General features: G+C 35.1%; 1 protein-coding gene across 2 annotated transcripts in view; it reads right to left on the bottom strand.

Moving 5' to 3' along the window:
• Positions 1–1254: 1254 nt before the first annotated feature.
• AP3B1 (adaptor related protein complex 3 subunit beta 1) overlaps positions 1255–25620 on the bottom strand; it is a 153409-nt gene continuing 129043 nt past the window's right edge. For both annotated transcript variants that reach the window (XM_063422023.1, XM_063422024.1), the window contains exons 25-27: positions 19869–19966; positions 14591–14729; positions 1255–2012 (exon numbers count right to left, since the gene is read on the bottom strand). In XM_063422023.1, coding sequence (XP_063278093.1) covers positions 1859–2012; positions 14591–14729; positions 19869–19966 — 391 coding nt within the window. In that variant the 3' untranslated portion in view covers positions 1255–1858. The remainder of the gene's footprint in view (positions 2013–14590; positions 14730–19868; positions 19967–25620) is intronic.

Here is a 25620-nt window from a genome sequence, read left to right as displayed (position 1 = left end):
CTTGTTTGCTTTGTCCTTTACAATCACAGCCAAAGCTTTTGTATTTCAGTCTTTTCTCAGGATGCATGTTTCTGCACCTTTCCCTCACCATCTCACTGGGTCTTAGTATTAAAGATTATCTACAGATCAATCTGCAGTTTCCCTGAGACAGCAGTAGTTTCTACAACAATTCGTTTTTCATCTGTTTAAATATGTTTTACACCACAGTTGAAAAGTAATTCAATACTTATTGCAGGATTAGGACTTCAGAAAAATAATGTGAATGTTGATTAAGAACGTGTACCTTTCTCTTGAGGGTCTAAGATTCTTGTTTCTTTTGGGATGCTAGAGCAACCTCTAGAATACATTTCTCACAGAAGCACAAGATAAATGCCTTAAAAACCTAACCCCTCCTTAGCATTTACTAATAAGCTCTGCTTCACATTGGAGTCTCTTTTTAGTTTTACTACATTTTAACAGAAAATTTCAGAAGAATTCAGTGTGAAGTAGTGCAACAATTTTGAAAAAAGCAGCATTTTGTATCACTCCAAACTAAAACAGCACTGGTTGGGCATCTAAGGACCATGCAAAGGTCCTGGTGACAGAGGAAGGTTACACTTACTCGAGTATCTTCTCTTTAGCAGAGCCATGAGTTACTAGGAAAAAATATTTTGGAAGTGACTAGAATTGATAAGAAATGAAAATGCTCAGCATCTTCTGTCCTGCCATGTAACCAGAATGTGAAGAGAAGGTCAAAATCACTGACCTGACAAAATCACTGACCTGTACCAAGAAAATTTGGTACACCAACTGGTGCAAGGCTATTGGTCTTCTCCAGCTTAGTTCAGTGGATACAGCTATGAATTTCTCTTTGCCTCAAGCCCTGGTTTATACAAAGCTGGGAAATGTTTTAATCTAGTTTAAAAAAGAAATTTGAAATAAAGCTGAACTATTCATTAAGCTAGATGACAGTATTTGCCAGAACAGTCTAATAATCAGTATTTAATTTAATACTCATCTGAACAATTCAATCAGCATTTTATGAGTAGGCCAATTTGAAAATAGGCAGTTTCTGGCTTTGTTTTTTGACAGAAATGTAACCATATAGCAGGCAATTACCATAGGAGCACAAACACTAGCTACTTTTGCAAGAACAGTTTGCTGATGCATACGTAGTGCCCACCTCATTTGTATTTACTTTGGTTAACCAGGTATATACAATACCAGCATGTCTGTTAACAATTTTCTACCAAAACAAGAAAGAGGGAGCCTCTGTTCATAAGAACTACTTTATTAGCATCTTAAAATATTTAAGAAAATGACAGTAGGTAGGAACAATGCTCTAAACAGACAAGTTCAGGTTCACAAGCCTTTCCAGAAAACAAACACCATTTTGCTGTATTTAATGTGTTTTCACACTTACACTGAAATTCTCTCTGAACCACATACTTGTTGTGGTTGTTGCTGAAACCCAGCTGCCATTTGAACTCAGCTTTCAAGCAGTGTGATTTCCCTGGAACTTTATTACCTAGAATTTGTCCACTATGGAGGGGGAGCAGAAACTGATGGGGAGGGAAGGTAGTGGGGGAAGGGAAGAGTGAGGGAAGGACTGGGGTAGAACAAATGGGAAATACATTTAAAAGCACAGATAACTGACAGTAAAATACATGTTCTTTGGTTAGCAAGCAGAAAAAGAAGGGAAGGACTTGCATACATGATAGATACGCACTAGCATTCTAAAGCAGAAGACAAGAATGTCAAGAGTGTATTCTTTCCCCACTGCCAGATGGAAGGGCTATTATTATAAATGAAAGGCAGCAGTAGTGGATGCCAGGCACTTTTGTTGTGTGCCAGATTCTGAAGTCCAGATGTAAGCAGGTTACCCCTGGGACAGGACAGGCTTCAGCTCCCGCAGCAGAACAGAACCAATCACAGTTTTCTCAGTGTTTATGATGAGCTGTGCTGTAGAGCTCTCCTTCAGCTCCACTGTGACTAGCACCAGTGACCCACTGTGCACAGTCTTAGCTGCAAACCTGGAGGAAAAACAAAAAAAGAATAGAGAAAAATCACCGAGGATCTTAAGGTCAAAGCCTGCTAATGTTTCTTTAACTCTGCGAGAGTTAAAGGAGCTCAAATATAATAAAATACTTCTAAATTCATTAATGTATTTCAGGGGATAAACCATAAAACCTCTCATAAATTCTTCAAACACAATTTATGTAAATATTTTTCGTATTTTAGAAGGGCAAAGAAGTATCATGCAAAATTTTGTACTTAGTAGAACAAACTAAATCTTATTCAAATATTTTTTCAAGTAAGTATTGATTCTTCAATTCATCTATAGTATTCATACACACTAACAACCTAACTGCAGCTGTATAGAATTTTCCAAGGATTTTCATTATTTGGTGCCCCAAAGACAATACAACTATGTTAAATGTAGTAGAATATACACAAAAAAAGCCAAACTGTTGTTCTTTCTGAAACGTGTCTCCTCCTGTAATCCCAGAGATGAATTCAAACAAAAATAAATCAAAATTATAAACATATAAAATGATCAGTTTGAAATGGCAGTAATAGCAGGACAGTTATTCTATCTGTGAATTTATCTTCAGAACCATAAAAATCTGGCCAATATTTTTAAACATTTTATAATTGTTAAAAATCCTACAAAGGAGATGAAAAACTACTAAGCAATCAGACAGACCAAAGTTAGGACTAACGCACCATTACTAAATTCCAAGACATGAAGAACCCACTAATTACACGGAATTAAAAGCAAAACTAGCCTTTTAAGCACCACAATTGACTGAAAAGCCATTTTAGGCACAATGAACTTCTGTCAATCCTGTTAATTCGTTCCGTGGGCACAGCCAGGCCCCAGAGACAGGAAGCAAGAGGTTGGCAACAGCGTCCATCTTTCCATCCTCCACAAGGAGCACAACACGCTTCTCCCTCTTCCCTCCCCGCCCTTCCTGGTTACTTCTCCACAACAAAGTTGCTGCACATGGGCTTTTGAAAACACTAACAAGTGTAGAGCAGGTCTGTGACCCTGTCTGACCCCACTTTGCAGGGCCAATCTCCTCTCCTCTTTCTGAATGACACGTGTCTGAATCAGAGCCATCTGCCTCAATTTGCGCAACATCTTCAGTCACAATAGGACCCAGTTAGCCCTGACAACAGCTCACAATACAGAAAAATCAAACTGCTGCGCTGACAGCACGCTGTGGGCTATTCAAGAGCAAACCAACTGGTCAGTGTCTCCTGCCTGACAATCAGCATGGGCCTTGCAAAGCGCCTACCCGAGCCCTTGGGGATCTGTTTAATTACCATCAACATAAAGGAGGGAGTTTATCGGGAGATACTCAAAAAACTTCACTCCAGACTTAATTAAAATATTAGCCACTTAAGCAGGAAGCAGGTTCTCTTTAAACGAGAAGTAATTTCTGTCTTTATTTTTTTTCCTTTTTAAACTAAGCATATCAAAATCTCATAACACATTATACTAATTAAGGAAACATGGGACACTTTTCTAATGTCACCCATCACAGGTCAATCTATTTCTTTTGTCTGGATTACAGATACATTCAAAGACCTCTCTTTTTAATAGGGGGTTATAAAACAGTATTACTAGTACAAAAATTACCTACTTAGCTAGTTACATCAATGATTCCATCTATTTATGCTGCAATGTAGAAGATGACTATTTCTCTTGTTGACTTCGACAGGGGGATAATTATAGAAACAATAGTCTTATTAGTCACTTTATTTACTTAACAGTTGTGTCTTGGGACAACACAGAGAAGCAGATTATCTCTGAGTATGCACATAAATAGGTTGCTAGTTGGCACTCCTGCTGTGCTTCCTAGCCCCGAGGCTTGATTTTACCCTCTTTTATCAAAAGCTGAAAGTGATACAAAGTCAGCGTTCTGGGAGAGCCAAGGTGGTCCAAAGCATGAGAGATTAGTTTTGTGCTGATATTTCTACACGTGAATTTGCAAAATCACTTAGGGGATCAATAGAGCTTTTCCATAGCCCTGGACAAAAAACATAAAATCAATAAAATGTGAGTTTGCATGCGTTTTGCAAGATGGAAAGGGCCTGATGCTCAGATAATTTTACACAAAGTGTTAATATGCATAACTAGCAGCAGCTAATCAGCTTCTATCAATGGTCACCGATATGGGATCAGGAATTGCTCAGTGAAGGAAGAATTGGACTGCAACAGGAAGACTTATTTCACCATTAAAAAGCATGTGTAGAAGAGAACCACCCAGTAGGTTTACAGCTTCTTTTGAACTTTGGAACCCAAAATCTGTTCCTTAGAAATAGGGAATATAATCTAGTTTCTAAGGAGAGTTATCAATACACTTGTATAATCTTTAAAACTGAATATAGTTATAACAGGATGAAGCAGTAGGCACTAGCAGCAACACTGATCTGTCAGTTATTTAGAAGTTTTAAATACAGTCATTGAAAGATTTAGTTAATAGCTGTTTTTTCAACTAAATACATGCTATTGCATTTATATGCTAACTCTTACCAAAACCCTTGAGGATTTTCTAAAAGGTGTGTTGTGCTCAACTAAATACCTAGAAAAGCCTAGAAAACCATTTTAAAAAATCTCTCATCAGCAAGAAATTAATCACCAATAACATGTGTTCACTCTTAGTGAGAAACTTATCTTCTCCATAAGGTCAGTAATAATTTTTCACTTTGTAGGTGAGAATTTGAATTAAAAACAAACAAAAATCCCCAAACCAAACTAAACCAAAAAACCCCAATATACCAATAAGAAATCATTGACTTTAATAAGCCTTGAAGACTGCACTGTGATACATTTAAATCTGGGATGTACATTGACTGATTGTGTTTCCAAAAGAATGAATTTGTCCTGTGGACAACTCTTAAGGTAAGACATGTATCATGAGCATGACTGTGTTGCAACAAAGGATGCATCTGTAAATAGAAAAAAATCCCAAACAAACAACCAAAACAAACCCCAAAAACCCAAAGCAAATGAGAATATATCCCAAAAACAGAACCAAGTATTTACTAATAGCTTCAAGATGGCTGTTTCTGCTATGATGCAGTATTTAATTCTGTGATGATATTGATTCTGAACCTGATTTTACACCATTAAAATATTCAGGAACATTTGCAGCTGTTAATATTTTTCACATTTAAAAAAATCAAGACAGATTAGAATGAAACAATGTGATAAATATTTGCATATTCTGAATGTTTACATTTTTTTAAAGAAAGAATGTTAAATATTCTGAGCATATATGAGATGCAAAAAAAAAAAAAAGAAGGAGTTAATACATTATTTTTATATAAATATAGTACCTATCAGTGGATAAGGAAATATATATTAAGATTCAAATTCAACACCAATAAAATACTATATATTTTTAGAAAGTATGTTGGTCTTTCAGGAGTTAAAAATAAAGTACATAGTCTTGGTCACTTCCCATAAAATTAAATTTGTTCACAATAACCATACAGAAAAATCTAATTTATAGTTGATACAAAGAGAAAAACACAGAGCATCAGACACTACAGTGTGACAGCATTTGCCAAACACTGACTTTGCAATGATGACTAGTCTGAATACAGACTCGCAGTAGTTTTCTCTTTTTTTTGTAGACAAAATATAGCTACCATAAGGGGATGCATTTTTATGGGGAAAGGTTATGAAAATTTCATGGCAGTGAATATACAGCAGCAGACTAACTCACTTAAAATCTGCTCTTTAAAATTCAACATTTGAGAAAGTAAATTTACACCTGAACACTCGCTGTCGGGATATTTACAGCAGAGCAGGGTTCGTTACGCATAATTCGACAGCATTAAAACACACTCTCTCCTGGCCGGTGCTTTTCCTCCTCTTTGACTTTCCTCTTCAAGCTAAATTTTCTTCTTTTTCTGTTCTACTGCTTACCACAAAGAGTGACAATGGCCCATGGAGGCTAAAACTTTTTTTTTCCACCACCCTTTCTTTAAATCTTGTACATGAAGCCTTCAATTACTGCCTGCTGAAGCAGACAGAATCCTATTAGTAAGGAAGACAATCAGAAGATGCAATGCCCTGCCCTAGCTGTAGAAAAATAATTAGTCCAAAGCTGACAAATGTGTAATCAAGTTATGCAATGAATATATTCAAAGGGGAAAAAATAGTGCTGTGAATTAGTCTTTAATTTGTAAATATAAGAATGAATAACTACAAAGGACCTTTCAGCATGTCAACTGGTCAACAAAGATACTTACAGTTTCAGTACTCTGAATCTTCCTATTGCTGTGCTATGTACAGATTTACCTTTATAAATATCAACTCATCTAAACTGGCTAAATTACGAATTTACTTGTATTCATTCTCTGAGTAAGCCTTAGAACATGAAAAAGGAAATATTTGGGTATTAGTTCTGACCTGGAGATAGAGAAAGCTTAACACTAAAACTGTAAGCACAAATACACTCACAAAAAGAGGGAATTTAATCTGGTGATTTTAACATTGGTTACTACTAATAAAATTTGATTACTATTCACCTTAAAAATCATATTATGATAACGTGACTTTCTTTTTCCAGCATATTTAATGTAACTTTAACACTATCTTTGAACAAATTGTTCAAAATACCTAATTCATTGAAATAATAGGTGATTAAAAATTATCTATTTTTTCAGGGGATATAAACTAACAAAATTGTAAAATAAATTGCAATTGAATGTACATATTTTTACCATGTTTATTTGTATTGCCAAAATAGATTTTGAGTCTGTCCTCAGTTTCCAGTGAGCAGCTGCACTCTACCTCTAACAAAAATGCAGAATTGCAAGTGAGTAATCTGAACTTACTGTCCAATTCATAGCATTACTCCACATGTTCAAAAACATGCTGCATGAACTTTTTATCATCTTCCAAATTTATCATTAGTTTAAAAATATCAGCATTTTTATATGTAGGTATTTATATCTCCTCCCCAAAATTTCAATGAGGTAAAAGCTTGAATCAAAATATTTGGTCCTCCCACCTAGAAAATTCTAATTGTAATACTTTATCTATTTTGTTTTCTCATATACTTTACTCTTTTTTTTCCTATAGAATTGGGCATTTAATATGATACATGCTTGAGAATTATACTCAGTCTATTTTTAAAACGGGCTATAAATTTTAATTTGCAGGAAAATTGTTTAATTTCAAGAAAGCAGATTACCTTATAGAAAGATATTAAAATATTAAATACTTAGAGATCTTTACAATCAAAGACAGTCTTCTGCTCAGTTAGTTCTTCAAGTGTTAAGCATTTTCTGTTTAAATAACTAGCTCAAAAGGCTCCTGTTTGTTTTTCAAAGAAAATGCTGCACATATTTATCACTTTATACCATTCAGATACAAAAGCAGTGCTGTCCCCTAGTGGACAGCAAATAAGCCAGGCTAGAACAATCTATTTTGATTAACTGCATATCTAAAATGACTCACTCATATACTTTAAATGTTAAGACCACATTTAATTTCCTAAAGTTATTTTAAAATTTTGCAATTTGCATATAAGCTGCTTATTACAATAATATATCTACAGTATTAAGGGCATTAAAATGAATCTGTGTGAAGACATTCTCTTGATCAAGTATTTTGCACCAGTTAATTAAAATCTTCATATGATGATAACACATGAAAATAGTATTAATATACACAGGGCCCTTTTGTTAGCAGAGAGAAAATTTCAAGGTTTTGGAACACTAGGATTTGATTAAGTATTTGATTAGGCTTGATTAAAGAATAATTATAATAGGAAGAATAATACGAGGAACTACAGAATGAATACTTTCATACTTATAAAATTCAGTTTCCCTCTATTAATAGAAGTATTAACCTAAGAATAGTTACTAACCAGCAAGAGCAAGACTTCTAGTCCTGCCTGTTTAAAGAAGTATAAATGGCTTGCCTAGCTGGGCTTCTTTTTTTTTTTTTTTTTTTTTTTTTTTTAAGAAAACAAAACAAAACCAAAAGCCCCAAAACAGAAAGCTGGAATTACTTCCATCATAAAACAACAAAACGTTAAGAGAACTTCTGGCTACAATAAAGGCTGAAATAACTGTGGACATGGATATACTATTCCATTTAAAATTCTGTCTCCTACAGGTAAAAGACTACCAGAGAAGCTGTTTTGCCTAGGTTATTTACCTCTCTAATTAATTCCTACTTGAGAGATTAGGAAGCAAAATCAAAGCTGCATGCCTGTTACAAGTTTATTTACACAGCTACCCACTGAAACTTCCTGGAGGAGCAGAAAAGGAAGACTGAGCCCCACAGCTAAGGAACTACAGGTCATCAAAGGAGCTACTTAGCAGGAGCAGAGGTTGATTTCACTTCCTTGGAGCTCTCCACCAGGCTAATTGCTTAGTAAAAATCCTCAGAACAGGTGTGCTTGCACACAGACCAGGAAAGGCCTTTAAAAAAGTCTTTGTGGATTTATAGACCTGTTTATCAGCTACTGACAACATATACTTGGATTCAAGTGAATAACTATAAAGAATTTTTATTTCTCAGAAATTTATGCATGGTGTTTATCCTCCAAAGATGGTTATTTTCCTTTCCAGCAGACGTTCTGGAAGCAGATGCAGCTGTTAGATATGTTAAGCTGATGGGGTCTCATCACTAACTTTCTGCCTGAGAATTCTCCCAAATTTAGTGCAAATTGGAAGACAAAACACACAGAAGAATTTTCTCCACCCTTTTAGGTGGAGTTTGGCTCAATACAAATGCACCTACACACACTTGCAATTGCCTACCTTTTCTCCCCACATTAAGTGTTGCTGGATTAAAAAGATGTGGGGAGGATAACTGATTACTAAGCACGACATTCTCTGATAATCAAAATTGTCTGTAAACAAAACCCTCTTTCCTTTGAGAATCAGTCTGCCAATATACTATAAATGGGACATGACAGGTTGCAAAATGATAAAAAGGGGTGAATGCAACCAGACTGTCAGGCTGATGCATGGGGTGAGAAATAAAGGCTAGTGAAACAGGTCCTTGGATTTGTCCGTTTTCTGGATTTTAAACATTTTATGCAAGTTTCTGTATTTGGTCTTGTTTTCATATTATTTAGTGTATCAATTCTTACCCACAGCAGTGTTTTTACTGTCGTAATAAATTATTTATGCAGTATGTTTCTGATTTTGCTACAGGACAGCAATACAAGCCTCCACGAGACAGGTGGGCAATATTTTATATCTTGTTCAATAATTGCTTACTCAAGAAATCAGATAGTTAAGGGTACGCTAAGGAAAGGCATACAACATACAGCAAGCTCTGAAGTAACTACCATATCTACAAGTTTCAGTGAAGTGTCCTCAAAAATGTAGGTCTCAGAAGCTGCACAGTCACTGCACACACTGCTGTGCTTGAGCCAGTTAGACTTGCCCCAGCAATGAGCAGAAGTGCTGATTCATGTTCCTTTGTTTAAAACTTAGCTTGCTTGCTGCTAATCCAGGTGTCCACTATGACACCACACTAAGAGATGAGAATCCTCCCTCCCTCTGCAAGTCCTGGTCATGTCCAGAAAGAAGAGATGGCTGTTAGTACCACCACTTTTGTGACTGTAATGGAGATAGACATTAAAATCCCTGCTTTAAAATGTGAAATGGCTGTTCTGAAGCACTTCAGAGCTTCGTTGTTGAAAGAGATTTGATTTTCTCCAAAACCTCAGACTGTGCCATATTGGGTTGTTGAAATTACAGAATTGATCATGTGAAATTTGAGGACTGAAATTAATGCTGTCATGTGCCAATGCTGAGTGCATGTCAATGGTTACAGCTATCCTGATGAACTGTAGGATAGAGATATGTATGTGACACCATGCTTACTTTCTAATTCTGCTACTTCCTGTTTGCAATTGAGGATTCCTTCCAGAATACAACAGCAGCAACAGACTGCTGCAATGGACTATTAAATAAGTTGAGGTTGACTAAACTTCATTCTTCATTATCCATCCTGCTGGCTTCAGACTTTTATCTCACTGACTGATTGGGCAATGCACAGGTAGTCCTCAACAATGAAAAGAATGGGAAAGATGATCTATCTTGCACCATTTTTAGAGCCACAGCCACTGAAGTAAATAATATTCTGTAGTACAATGCATTCTATTTAAGAAATGCTTTGGGAAGGAGAAGATAGAGGGGTAGGCAGTTGAAGATGGCCTGATTCTCCATCTCATTGCACATTATACTCTGACACCAATGGGAGCACACAAGTATAAAACAAAATGAGAATGAAGAAGTAAATCCAGTTTGTGACCTTAACTCTGAACAGATTCTTCTGCCATATGCTGCTGCCAACACTTGAAAAGCTTTACACCGTATTTTTGTTGGTAGCATGAAAAAATGCCTTCTCTGTGTATTTCCATTACTTTTTTTCCTAGGCCATTTTAGCCTGAAACATCCCTCCTTTATGCATAGGGCCTTCAGCAACAGTAGACAATGTTTTGATACTTCTAGAAGATTGTAAGAGTGTTCAAGTCTTCATAAGATTCTAGTCTGCAACTCGCCTTTTCATTCTATCACCATCTGTTATCTTTTGCTATATTCAAAGTCAAGCAGATGATGACTACCTATACTGGTAGGAGATGAAAAGGTATAAAGCAGGAAGAGACCTGAGGAACTTTTAGAATATTTACCTGAGAAGAATAAGCAACACATGTTGAAAGCAATACTAGCATGAAGGGCATTTCTGGGTAAATAAGGCTTATGTCAGTTAAATAGAACATGACTGAAAATCTTGAATTGAATAATGTCTTCATCTCATCATATTTTGAAATAGAACAGCCTGGATTTCTTGTTTTTGTTATTATTGTATCTAAAGCAATAAATGTTACTGCCCAAGCAGAGACCAGGAGCTCAAGTGATGTTCCATAGAAGAATCAACTTTGAGGGTAAAAATGTCCTCCATTATGTACCCTCTTATTTTGAAGATAGAAAATTTCCTAACAGGCCTTCCCCACTGACAACAAACAGCAGACACACTTCAGCTGAAATGTACTTGTTCCCTAAAGGTAAATTCAGAGTGATTTAATTCCCCACAGTAACAAATACTTTTCTTTCAGTGTCTTTGTCTTCAGATATTCAGACTGAATATTGCCCTCAGTTGTGGTCTGAATCAAAGCACAGAAGCTTGGTGCCCTAGCTGACTCTTTGAAATCACTTTATCAGCATCAAGTAATAGTTTTTAGAACATTAAAAGAGCTATGGATATTCCAACAATTACTCTAATCAGTGTTGTAAAAAATATTTTAAGAAAAAAAGGACTCTTTTTTCTGAAGTTTTCATACTTAAGAAAACACATTTCCCGTTCAAGAAAATTTCTCCTTTGAAATGCATTTCACATTCTTGCTTTTAGTAGAGCCTTTTAAAAATGAAATAGTGTTTCCACTTATTAACAGAAGCAAGAAAGATCAATACGTAAAATAGCTAAATCCTATTAAGAACATGCAAATGCACTGCAGGTTGTCTTACAAGGCCCCGTGATCTAAGTCCTTGAATAAACTAAATTGAAGATTAGGTAACTATTCTAAAGGAAGTAAAATAGTACAGCAAATTTATTTTTCATACATATATAAATATTAACCTGCAACTTTGTGCTCTGATATCTATGGCTACATAGATATATCTATATCCTGGCTACTGAGTTAAAAATTTTTGCAGCTATCACTTCAAATAAAAACAGGTGAGAAAACACAGTTTAAAGCAGAATCAACTATGTCACCCGGCATATTGTCCTACATTCCCTTAACAGTTAAATTATTACATTGTAACTAAGTACAGAAATTTAGTAGCCACATGGTAAAGAGAGAAAAGAAATGCCGGTAAGAAAGTGTTGCTATATTGTGATATGCTCAGATATACAGCTAATGTATGACATTTGTCTTCACTTATTTAATTTTTCTTTGGTGCCTGTATGCTACTCTGCTGATATTTATTTCAAATATTTACTTTCAAATCTTCATTATATTTACTCTAAGTGTTTTTACTCCGGGCAAAAATAAAATCCTAATAGGGTTATTAATTTAAGGACCAGTAATTGGATTCCACCAGCACGACAACATCTTCAGCATGAATGTGAATATGTTTAGTCTGAAAGAAACCATGAAACACACCTGTTCATGTCCATTAGACCCTCTTGCACTTGTATTAAACTGTACAATTTCATTTTGAATGAGTATATTGCATTACCAGGCAATACAATTTTTTTGGCATTAGCCATCATTAAGCAGTAATACTCAAGTTGGGTATAACCAACTAATAGGTTAATATAATTCATGCTGCACAGTGCAGAATGCCAGCTAGAAAACAGTACTTCTTCTTCTGTGTAAAATGTATGTACTAGGCTCTTCCAAGAAGTCAGCTGAAGTAGTCCTCACAGAACAACATGATAAACTAGAAGTTTTTGGATGTAACTTTTTTCTCCAATATCACTCGCAACAGAACAAGACAAATCACAATTCTATTAAAAATTTAGAAAATTCCCTTTTAATGTATTTTTATTGAATCAGTAACTCTTTAGACAAGGTAAAAGGTGACTGTTTATTTTATTATCTTGAAATTGTGTGTCACATAAATAAGTCACAATTCTTGTATTTGTGAGACTTCTGCCAGAAGAGATTTAATTTTTGTTTCCTCTCATGACAGAGTTCATTTAATCCAAACACATGTTTACTTTAGATACATATCTATATATATAAAAATTTCATTAATTTTTTTCAGCATTTTGAAAGGATTAATCATCTAATATCTATATCAAATATTCATTCACTTGAATCTAGGATTTACTTTCATGATAAAGCATTACTGTTTAAAAGATGAACAGGTTCATCACAGTATCAATTAGATAAAGTTCCTCCTCAGTAAGATCTAGGTGATATAATATCACATAATATCTGTGAACTCCATTTACTTATGGTAAAGCAAACAAAGGACTGTTTTCTAAATGCTTATCAACTGCTGGGCATTTCTCATAGGCCACTCAAATCGTTACGAACTATTTGTTTTGCTCGATGGATTATTCTGTAGTCTATAACTATTGTGGCAGACTGAAAACGTTGCATTTTGAATGTAAAGAATCAAAGAACATTTCAGGATGCTCTGAAGCACTCTGAATACTTCAGCTTGACCTGAACATGCCTTTAAGCACTGTCTCTGAAGGAGTGTACCCAACAGTAAGCGCATCTTCAATTTATTTACTGTTGGTTATAGACCCTGTTGTAGAAAACATCCTTTAAAAGGAACCAAAAGAGCAAAAGAAAACAGCATCAAATTAGAAAGTTATCTACCACCAGTACACCTGTGGCTGAGCTAGGAGCTAGGCTATTATTTTAGGGAGCCTTTTTGAGACCCAGTCAAGAAAACAATCCATGCCTATGCGATAAGCCTCATGTGATAGACAGGGTAAAGATGGAGAGCACCTGTAGACTGCAGACACTTCAGTCTCTCTTGATTGACACTCTCACCTAGTCTTTGAATTGATGTGGAGAACACAGGCTATACAGATCCCTCAGGGATGCAACAAATGAGGACTCTTTCATGGAGGATCAGGTGTCAACAGTGACAATCATTTCAGTGCAATTGCACTAGCTGTGCCATGTTTTTATGGTGAAACAGAATTTTATCATTAACCGTATCAAATACATAGGAAAATCCAGCTGGGTTAATGTTAATGCAATGCAATACAAATGCCCAGCAATGCAAAAGAGACTACAACCAACAATATCAGGTTATTATCTTGTGTAGGCTTCAGCATTCACTCCCTTCCAAACAGCCATCTCAGTCAGCAAAATTTCAAAGAAAACCATTGTTCTTTTCTTTAAAAGAAGAAACTTTGATCTTATTGAATAGCAAAATTCAGAGGACTAGGGATAATTCAGAATTCAGTGAACAATTTTAGTAGGTGGTAAGAGAGATGTATTAGTCTTTTTATTTCAAGACCATGTTAACCTGTTTGTTCCTGCCACAAGTGAGAAGCCATACAGATTCATAGGACCAAATCTTTTGAGCCAATCACATTAAAAGCTGTCATTAACCAACAATTGCATCAATTCCACTGACATTCTGTATCATAGCATGTGGACGAACAGGATTCATCTACAAGTAAAAACTAGAAATTTGACAGGGCTAATGACTTTCTTGGCTAATAATTGTTTTTGCTTGCAGACATACATATAGAGGAACGTCAAAAAATACTGTCAGAAAACAAGTTGCTCCTCACAGATGATAAAACTGTAGGAGGCTACTTACTATGGGAAACAGAAACAAAAAAAAATCCCCAAAAACCTTCTTGGAAGTACTGTCCTCTAAAAGGCTACCTCTCCCCTTTGAAACAAACCAAGGGATGGACAGTTTCCTCTGACTGTGTACAGTAAAGTCTAGACACTTCTCTATACACTCAAATAATGAGCTGCAGAGTACTTAGGCTCAGTATTACAATACTACAGTGTAATTTGGTACCTTCTCCCTTAAAGGTATGGATAAAAAAAATTTCCTTAATATGTTCATAAATTTCAAACTAACAAATTCATATTAAAAGATGGTTGTACTTTGAATAACATAGTCTTACCTGTGAATGTTATCTTGACCAGAAGGGACTACACCTAGGTTTGCTGCTTTCACTACTCTCTCAATTATTACAGGACTAGTAGAGTTCTGTGGAGCAACAGCTATTGTAGCAGATGTCTCATTCATTCCTGTCAGCATTCCTGAAACATTAAGTATTTCATTATTAATACACTAAGATTTGCTTGCTCATTAAGTATTAAACCAAAATAGTAGACAAACAAACAAACAAAAAAAAGCATTGAAAGTTAAATAATTTATGGAGAAAACAATTTTATAAGAACTCACATAATTACCTTAATGTCTTACTTGCAATGACCTGCTATCAAAAACAAATTAGTAATAGCTGAATAATGACATGTGTGATACTAACACAACTGTGAAACCAAGGTAGTTCTTTTCCCATAAAAAAGCTTAATTTAAAAGAAGAATGCAAATGTAAAAATTAAATATTAAGTAAGACTGATTTGGAAAGGTCCAGCTCAAGTAAGAATATATATAAAGATCCTTTATAATATTTCAATAATATATTTAATTATAATTCCATATCCAATTGCTAAAAATGATCTTTAAATTCAGATAGTAGTAATTGGTTCAATTTAGCTATTTAAGAGGAAGTCAGCACATTAGAAACCAGTAAATTCAGTTAGCATTCAGATCTCTAAAATAGCTACACAAACTATTTGAGTAAAACTATTTGAATATAACTACAAAATGGAAGAGAAATGTAAAGATTATATCCAAACATATGACAAAGAAAAAGTAAAGAAGGATATGCCATTCAAGGGCATTTTAGTAAAACTCATACTTTCCTATCAATATCAATTGTTTAGAAGAATGATTTGTTGGCTGCTTGTGTTGATTAAAATGCAACAGTAACTACAACTTAACACGGTGTGTGCCTTTTTACAGTGTGTTCAGAAGCTGAAAATGCAGACAAACAAAGGAGCACGGTACTTCAGGCAGAAATATGAAGCATGTGAAGCAACACTAACAATGAAAACAATTGAAAAAGAAAAGTCTCAAAAGGCCAATGTTTTAGGGCTGCACATACAGTTCTAACCCAGAGGAAATAGTAGTACCAAGATGCTTAATAAGAGAAATTAAAACAATAAATTCAGCATTTTAATGTCCCAGAATGTGCTGCTTTCACAGAATAAGAAATATGAAAATAAAAATGGAACAGCTGATAAGTAAATAATAGGACATTTTTAAAGAGAACAGAAATCAGCATACAACATTTATAACAATCAGATTTATCCTGGGAGTAGAACATTCTGTTTCAAATTGTTTAACTATTAGGCAAAAGCTTTACAAACTACATACACAGACTAAAACTGCTTTTAAGCAGAGCACGGGGACTGACATAACACTGCTGAGAGATGTGTGTACTTATTTAGGATTTAAACCTTCTCCATTAAGCTCTATTGAAGAGCAAATGCTGAATAAATGAATGCAACTATGTTTATGTTAAAAGCCTGTTTCCCGCAGCATGTAATTAAAGGAAATGTTGTACAAAGCCAGTACTTTTGTCAAGCTCCTGTAAATGGAAAGATGGATAGCACTCAGAGAAGTGAATGCATTGCTTCATATTTAACCTTAACACTCTTGTCATTAATGGTTTGTCTAACTTGTTCTATAAAAGACAAGGTACTGCTCCATTGAAGTAAAATTAAAAAAATCAACTAAACCATGCTTTTCAGAACAGAAGATTCATTATCGTCGACTAATGTATTGGCATAAAGCAAAGTAACATCCTATCAAGTAAGGCACACATTCAATCTGCTTTTTCACCCCCCTTTATTTTTAACTCATGCTGTTTTATTGTTATAGGCAATTTGTACCACTCAGCATGACAGTGTAAACTGAATCAAGATTAATTTACATGCAAAAGAACACTTAGGAGAGCAGCGTGGTAAGCAAATGTATTGTCTCGATTGCTGAGGTGGAAAAGAACCTGGAAATAAAAAAGGGTACTCTAATTAAGGAGCATCAAATATGATTGCCTGGGGTAGTCAATGGCCAGAAAATAGTACATGTCCAACCATTTAAAGAATTAGTATCTTGCTTGTTAGGAAAACAAATTTTATATATATAATTTTAATAAAATTAGGTAAACTATCTGTTTACTTAACGAAGATTGGGTTCTGTTGTTGGTTTGGTTTTTTTAAAACGTGATTCAGGTGTACACTTGTTAAAAAAAAGTTGACAAAATTATTTCTCTTGAGAGAAAAATTATCCTGAAGTAGTTTTAATTGCCTATTTTAAAAACACCATAATAAAAATTCTGATTAATATCCAGCTATAACAATCACATGACACATTTAATATTGCTTGGAACATGAGAATCTAAGAAAACTCTAGCCTGAGCACAAAGCAGCAATTAGTCTGGGTTAGCCACTTAATATGATGAAATAACTGTACGTATTTTAAATAATAAAAGAAAATTGAATTGGAAAAATTACAGTGATGGGTAACAAGGTATGCTAGTTAGCAGACTAGTCCTATTCTGAACTGAAGGAAGGAGAGATTTGCTGCTGATTTTTAAAAACAACAGAGAACTTGAAATCTGGACACAGAGTTCCCAATAGTAAATGTTCCACTTATGCAGAATTCCTGCTATGGCAACTCGACTTTTCAGGGAATATGATGTAAAATAGGGTATAAAATTCTGAGGCCTGAAGGACCAGAAAACATATTTGAGCAAAAAGGTAAAGAGTGTTTGACAATATCATTTTAATCCACTCATTCCAAATTGTCAGTCACAACAATCACTAACTCAGCTGCTTCTCTGGGGAACGACTTCACCAGAGGATTCCCGAGCTCAGGAGGGAGGGAAAGGGGAGATGGGGCAGCAAAGCTGAGCATACCATGCACAGCATGTGGACAAAAACAGCTTTTGAGGTTCTGCCACTACCACAGATAACCTTCACAGCCATGAATATTCAATAACCTGTCTGCTCCTCTCTCTTTATGCCATCAGAAAGAAAATGGACACATACAAATGTAACAGACAATGCAAAACAGCAGAGTGTAATTGAGTAAAGATGTGTAGCAATGAATTGTCTTCTACATAGCAGTATACCAGCTATTTTCTCTTTAGCATTCTTATTAGGTTACACACGCAATTTAGATGTAAAAATCCTTAAAACCCATACATATTTTCATTCTCTCCCAGTGCTACCTTGCATTTCTAATATTCTCCTCGTTCCTTCACTATTTTTTACCTATCTGTTTTGGTTACAAATAAAACCAGGCATCTCCAGATACAGGACTTGAAACATGTTCAAAACCAACCCAAAAAAAAAAAAAAAAAAAAAAAGAAAAGCATGACAAGTGAAAAACAAGTTATATAAATCAGATTCATTTGGAGTATACAGGCAAATTGAAGTTAAACACAAAATAGAATAATATATACCAACTTCTAAATTGCCCTGCATTTATTATTCTAATTTGGATTTTTCATTTAGCAAGAACAGAAAGTAATTCTTCCCATATGCTACCTGCTCCTAGAGCCTGGTAATAAATACAAATGCAAAATGCAGAATTGAGACCTCTGTTACCAAGAATATTCTGATACAGCTGATATGCATAAGAAAAAAGATGCAATAGGAAAGGTTTTTAAACCTGTAGTAGATTTGCCAGCCTGCAAAGTCCTGCATCAAAGAATGAATTCAGGAAGACAGAGCAAGCGATACAGAAATGCCAAGAGACCTTCATGGATTTACAAATACTTCATATAAACAAATTTTCAAATAGCTTTATTCAGAGTAGCCTTTCTGCTCTATTAAACATAGCAAACAGCTGCCAGATTTATTCAGACAAATAATCAACAACCATAGAAGTAAAATGGCAGAAGAAAAAGGAATTTTGGCAACAACTCCACAGAGGACCACAGCTATTCTCCAAGTACACTTCTTCTATGTGCTCATGGTTCTGTATGGCCAGTCAGGAGGAAAAAAAGCCCTCAGTCACAGTAAAGCATACAAAAACTCTATCAGAATATCACAAAGCAAGCAAACATAAAACACAGGGAGCGAAGAAGCACAGTAACCTGCCTCCTTTTCACTAAAACCTCAGCTGCAATTTTTAGAAGGGAACAGTTTAAAATAAATGTAGCACAGCCTTGTTCAATCACTCACCTTGGTTTGCTGAGCAGGTATAAAGCAGAGAGGCAGACTTTAGCCAGCAAAGGGTAAGAACAGCAAGTAAGTATCAATTGGTTATGAAAACAAAGCACAATCCTAACTTTCCACTGCAGCCATAAGATTAACTGCAAATGATCTAGACAGTATTTAAACTACTTTCTTAATAATTCAAAAACACAAAAGCAAGTAATGCTCAAAAGCAATAACTAATAATACATAATGTTACTCATTGGTGTTCTTGACTGCTTGATGGATATACTGAGTTTCTGAGCCTTACACAGCAATGAGACAGGATCCCATGGGCATATTCTCATCTCAATCTGAAGAGACATACACATGTAAATCCCGATACATTGAGACAGATGAGTAAACACTACTGCATTTGAGTGCATCCAAAATGTAACCACTTATATTTTAGAATCTCCAAGAATCATATCCAAATTAGAGACAGCAGTACTGACTGTTCCATTCAACATATGGTCACACCTAAGCACAATTTTCTCTAATTGTTTTGAATAAAATATTCAAGTCACTAAAAGCTCTTGTGGGGGTTGGTGTCTGGACTAGAATCAGAGACTTACATTCTTTGAAAACACAATATTAGTAGAATGCAGAAGCATAAAAAAAGGTCACCATTCTAAAACAGTATTCCAACAAGAGTATTTTTTTTATATATGAAGTGTTAGAAAGTGGAAAGATTAAAATAGTCCATAAGCAGCTGAGGAACAGGTACATGAACAGTATTGAAAATTAGTACTGGAATAAAGAATAGTAAGAACTGATGCAGTACCAATGTATAAATGGTTTATTTCCTTGAGCTGGCATGCCAAGTTTCTGCTTTGCTGCTAGTAGGAAAGGCATTCACACTTCATGATAGGAAACCAAAACTTCTTGAGTTGAAAGACTGTTTTAAGGTAAAGGGTGGGCTTTAAAGTCCTCTAAAGACTGCATCATACCACAGCACATCCTTCTTAAGATATTTTTAAACTACTTATTATTGTCATAGTGAATACTAACAGTGGTTAACTCAACCACCTACAACTGGAAGCACTTTCTGTATGCTTGGAAACTGAAAGGCATGCAGCCCTCTTCCCATCCAAGTACATTTACAGAAGCTGCTGAAGTATTTCTCACCTTGCTCCTTCTTAAAATCTTTCTCTGACATAGTGACAGGCAAGAGCAGTTCTCCAACAGGGGGTTGAATATTAACATTGAAATGATCATCCTTTGTGCTAGAAAAGAGAAATTACAGAGAATCAACCAAGTGCATCAACACAGATTAACATACATATATCAGTTCCAAATTTTCTGTGAAATCATTAAAAAGTGGAAGAACTACCTGTGTGACTTCCACCTTATTAATTTGAAAGCTAACTTCTTACATTAGTAAAGCTGATCCATTTTCTCCAGTACAAATGTGGTAGGCATGGTCTCGTATTTCAGAAAATGTAACTTTTACTCATCTCAATGTTTATTTGTGATCTACAAAGCATCACACTCAATCTAAATGCTTGCAAAGGACAAATTATTGTGCATTTCACAAATCCTTTGAGAGAACTGTAACATGTCCTGTCATCAGCTACAGCTGTCCTAGAAATAGGGCTAAACATAGAAAAGATACAATTTCAGACAAGAAGATGATATTGTCTGAAAAAAACCCACAAACAAGCCAAACAATAAATACAGTAGTAAAGAAGAAATATTTTAGTAACTTCAATTTAATAGTATGTGATATTTAAACAAAACTACAGAGCATACTGGTTAATGTAAAAGCACACTGCAAAACTGCGGAACTTGAGGCCATTTTCTTAATGGTAGAGTTAAAAAATACTATCACTAGAAAGACAATACTATGAAATGTTACACATTTCTCCTTGAGCAATAAATATCATACAGTGAACTTCTTCTCACTATCCATTCAATTCTCTGAGTTTCCAACTATTTTGTCTGAGACTTCTTCAAGGCTACAGAAACCCAAGATACATTCACTCTGCTATGTTTCATTGACTAATTGTACCATAAGGAATTTGCCTAGCAATTCAGGATCAGTACATACTGTCAGAATCATTGTTAATGCTTTAAGGCCTGAAAAATTTTTAGAAAGGAACACTTTCCTTTTTTTTTCTTTTGCTGGTGTACCAGATAGCCAATATATATTGATTGGTGATATGCCTCAGATATCTTACTTAAATATAATGATACAATCATTAGAATGGAAAACACATTTCATCCATTAACACCCATGTTATTTAACCTAAAACATGTGCTACTGATGTTTTATAATTCTGCAACTCCAAAGTTCTGAAGCAAGATAGACTGATGGACAGCAAACAGCACTATAGATCAGTAGTATAGAAAACATATGTGTCTCCCTCGTAAAGATGCAAGACAAGCCACCTGGAAACAGAAAACCATTTTACAATCCTTCTACTCAAAAATCTAATACTTATTGAATCACTCATTTTCAAAAGGAAATGCTTAGGAACTAGTACATTCTTATTTTCTAGCTTCTGATGTGGTATAATTATGCTTATGACTGCAGTCTCAAGTATGGGCAGTTCAAATAAAACTGGACATTTATGCTAGCTTTTTTGAGAGCTGCTGTTTAGTAAACATACAGGGGAACATCCCCTCAAACTTCCTAGTACTTCCTGTTTAAAAATGATTTATTAAGTGCTGCTTTTAAAAGCTAACACATTCAAACTTTTATTTCTCCTGTACGACTTTTTTCTCCTGTACTACTTCAAATGCCATCCATCTCTAAAGTCATTATTATAATAAAAGAGCAGAGATTGTTTGATTGTCTAGCCTGATTAAGTGCACAGTAAAATAAGCAAGAAGTATTTTTTTCTTTATTTTTTCCTTTGAAAAGTGATTAAGAACTCAATCAGCTTAAGAGCTGATAGAAGGGTCTTTAATCAACTGCCTCATTAATTTTTTGCTGTTCATACCTACTACTTGGACTATAAGACTAACACTTTCAACAATACCTCGAGCAATTGACACTGTTCAACTGATTGTTCAGCCAATGTTATGTTTCATATTTAAGCAAGATGTGCTCTATATAACTCAGCTTGAAACAGATAAACCATTTTGTGTACAATGATTTATGCCCTACATTGACTGGAGAGATGCCATTTGTACATAAACTTGACTTACAACATCAATTATTAGATTGCTTTAATGCTTATAACAATATTTCCACTATAAGAAGGAATAAAATCATGAGTACAGGGGTTTTTATGTCCCTAACTGCCCAAGAGGATCACTTGACACCTCTGCTGTTAACAAACACTCCACTTCCATTTTCTCTAGTGAATAAATAGCTATTATATATTCTTTGATAAAATAGTAACTCTTCACAGCCTATAAGCAAAAATCCTGATTGCTAGCTGTTCTTCAAAACCATTTTGTTCTTAATTTTACTTTGGTCAGCATCTGGGTTACTTTACATTACTTTAATTCCAGTGTGCTTCACTGGAAATTTCTTTCTCAGCTACAGAAGATCATCTTTTCTTATAGATTGTCTTTATCAGACACTTCACAGATTAAATATACACCTTTTGTTTATTGATCTGCATCTCTTTTATTACATATTTATATTAGAGAGATCATAATATCTAATTTAACAAAAGTTACTTTGTAATTCCATAAACCCACAGTATAATTCAGAAGGATCATTAGAAATCACCTGGTTCTACCTCCTGCTCAAGCAAGATTCATTTTAGCTCACTTTGCTCATGGCCTCATCCCTTTGAGCTCTGAGTGTCTCCAAAGATGGAGATTTCATCAGGTATCTAATGGAGAAGTTTAAGAATAAAACTGAGGCTTGGAATACAACTACTTAACTTCCCCCAAAACCTAGTGAACTAAATTTCAGTGTACTTAACTTATTCATTTATATTTTCAAGACTATAATTAATAGAAATGATGCTTAAGCAATAAATTACATTAACTTTAAAAAATCTGCTGGACAACTGGTTCAAGCGACACTGAAGCATCTCTCAGGTGGTGTTGCTTTCACTTTCCTGGAAGATCAAGGTGAAGAAGCTTACTGGAAAAAATACCCAAAGTTTCTCAGGCCAACAGAATGTGTTTTTTGATTTCAAAAATTCAAGACTGCATTTTCTGGTATTAGCAAATGCAGTTGGTAAGTTACAGCCTTAGAGGAACATGAATGCTTAATGAGAAGTTCTTAGAGGGAAGCTCTAAAATGATCAGACAGTTGGGGATGTCTGACAACAGTACCTTGCCAACAGCAGCTTGCAAAATACATTATGTATTTAATTGTGAACTTATGGGCAAATAATATTAGACATGCTTACTGATACTCCTTAAAAACTGTTAAAGTGTTAAAAGACTTACATCAACTTAATGATTCAAGTATCACATGAATTTATCTTCTGATGCCCACATCAAGATGAACAAATGAGAGACAATAATGCTCCCAACAGGAACAAAGGGAGACTCACTAGCTCCATGACAAATGACACTGCAAAACTAACATTCTACCCCTCAGAAGATGCACAGTTTAAAGATTTCAGTAAGTGTCTGCAGAAGGAGTGGGAGCAGCTAGCACCTGTCATTTGAAACTCTTGGCTATTCCTTCTCTCTTCTCTCAGTTTGGTGGTGGGGTTTTTTGTTTGTTTGTTTGTTTGTTTGGGGTTTTTTTGTTTTGCTTTTTTTTTGTAAAGAATTGGCTCTGAAGGGTTCCTGCTAAAGTTCTCCACCCTAACAAAAGACTTGAGAACAATGATGGCAAAATCTTCTTTAAAACTAAGGTAAATAATACTAACACTTGTGAATCAGTTCTTTTAAATATCCACAACAGCAGTGGTTAAAGTCTTACCTTCCAAGGCTTTTAATAAATTAATATTCTAATCAGACTGGGAATATTCTTTTTGCTCTTTATACTATCCTTTTTTGTTTCACTCCCAGCAGCAGCTTGCCCCAGAACATATCTATCCCAAACCAAATATTGGTTTATATATCCCAAATTTTGTCTTGTATTCACAAAAATCTCCACAAATGTTAAAAAAAAAGAACATAAGAGGAAGACCAACACTGAGAGAAAATTAAGCTCCTGCAAAACAAAACACAAAACGGAGAAGTACAGGAGACTTGATTCACGGTCTTGCTGAAGAAAAGGAAGGATTGTATCCTGCTTTTAGGAGACAAAAAGGCCAAAGCAATACAACAAATGAAAGCAGTTGTTCATGTCCAGCCTTGTTTTTTCCAGGTCAGTTATTTATCTGGGCATAATTGTGTTCTGGAATAGGGCCAACTGACTACTTTAGTGTAATGAAATAAAGAGAAGAGTACTAGATTGCTTGTCTTACATCTATAAGCAACTTGGTGATCTGCTGACAAAGCACTAGGGAAGGAAACGGCAAGAAAAAAGTGAAAATGCAAGTGACAATGATGTGAAGAGAATCCTGCATCTCTAACACCAGCTTTTAATGTATTCTGTAACATATTCCAGTACATGATTTTAATCAGATGGTTTGGTGCAAGCATCTACACCTGAATGCATGTTTGCACTCAACAGAAATACTGACTGCTACCCAACCAACCCTCTTCATTTACTCTGCCTTGCAGGTAGAAGTTCTGCTTGGGAAGATTTCTACATCAACACAGAGAGAATAAGTGAATTTCATGCTGCAAAAAAAATCTCTTCCTTTGAAAATAAAATTCAGAGCAAAAGCTTCTACAGTAAGGCAGAACCTGCAGAGAACAGACTGAACAAAATCTTTAAATCTCATTTACAGAGATTACTTCATTTAAGAAATTGCTAGATTCTTTCTGCTACACCAAACTGTTCTGGAGTAATCAGCAAAATGTTTTCTTTATATAGTACAGGACAGATGAAACGAACACACAAGTTCCTTTTCTATTAGCATAACGACAGCAGAAGAAGATACATTCTCCTTATCAGAATGAGAGGGTCCTCCTGATGGCACTGGGACATTAAGAAATGCTAATATATGGTAACCAGATAGAAACCTCTGTCATGCTATGCTATTTTCCAATTACCTAATTATTCTGAAAAAGAATGAAAGGCACAGAAGCTGTTGCTTTCATTTGATTCCTCTTTCTTCTTGGGAGCTCTCGTTGTGTTCTTTGCACTCAAACCTTGAGAAAACTAGGGAGAGAGAAGCAAAACCAGAACTAGGGAGAGAGATGCATGGCATGGACCTCCCCTACACCAAACGGTTTCAAAGAAAGCTAAACAACTCCCTGCATACTTTTCAAAAGAACAGAAAAAAGAAGAGGACAGCTTCTCCATAAATTAATTTTATCTTTAAAGCTGTGGTTCTTTCATGGTTTTGGGAACAACTAAGTTAATTTGGAAAGAGAGGAGAAAAAGAATTAGAAAAGGAAAAGACAAGTCTTCTTCTCCAGCTTTCAGTGCTGTAAAAAGGACATCTCCCCTTCACCTTTAGTCATTATCATACCTACAAGAAACTGGAGATTTGCCCACTGAGTTATACAAACACAGACAGGAATTCACAACACTTACTACATATACAAAAAAAGACTAAGGGCATGTGCATGCTTTAACTCTCTGTCTCTATAACCTTCCTTGTTTTTTCATCTCAAGAGATTCAAAGACTTTCATTCCAAAATTCCGACATGGCAAAGCTCCCAAATCTTCAGACGTCTTAAAAAACTAGTAAACTGAGAGAAAGACTTGAGAATATCTGAAAAGTAGAGATATGCAAGACAATAAAGATAACAACAACAGCAAGACTGTTGAAATGGTGAACAGTAGGAGCTCAAGGATTCAAGAAAAAATACACTAATGTGAAAACCTTTAAGAACTGACATGGGAAAAAAAAAAAAAAAAGAAGTAATTCCACAGCCAGTGGAGTATTGCAGATAGTCT

Source organism: Prinia subflava, chromosome Z (genome assembly GCF_021018805.1).
Source record: "Prinia subflava isolate CZ2003 ecotype Zambia chromosome Z, Cam_Psub_1.2, whole genome shotgun sequence".
In the NCBI taxonomy this organism is placed as follows: domain Eukaryota; kingdom Metazoa; phylum Chordata; class Aves; order Passeriformes; family Cisticolidae; genus Prinia; species Prinia subflava.
This window is presented reverse-complemented; position numbering and strand designations above follow the sequence as displayed.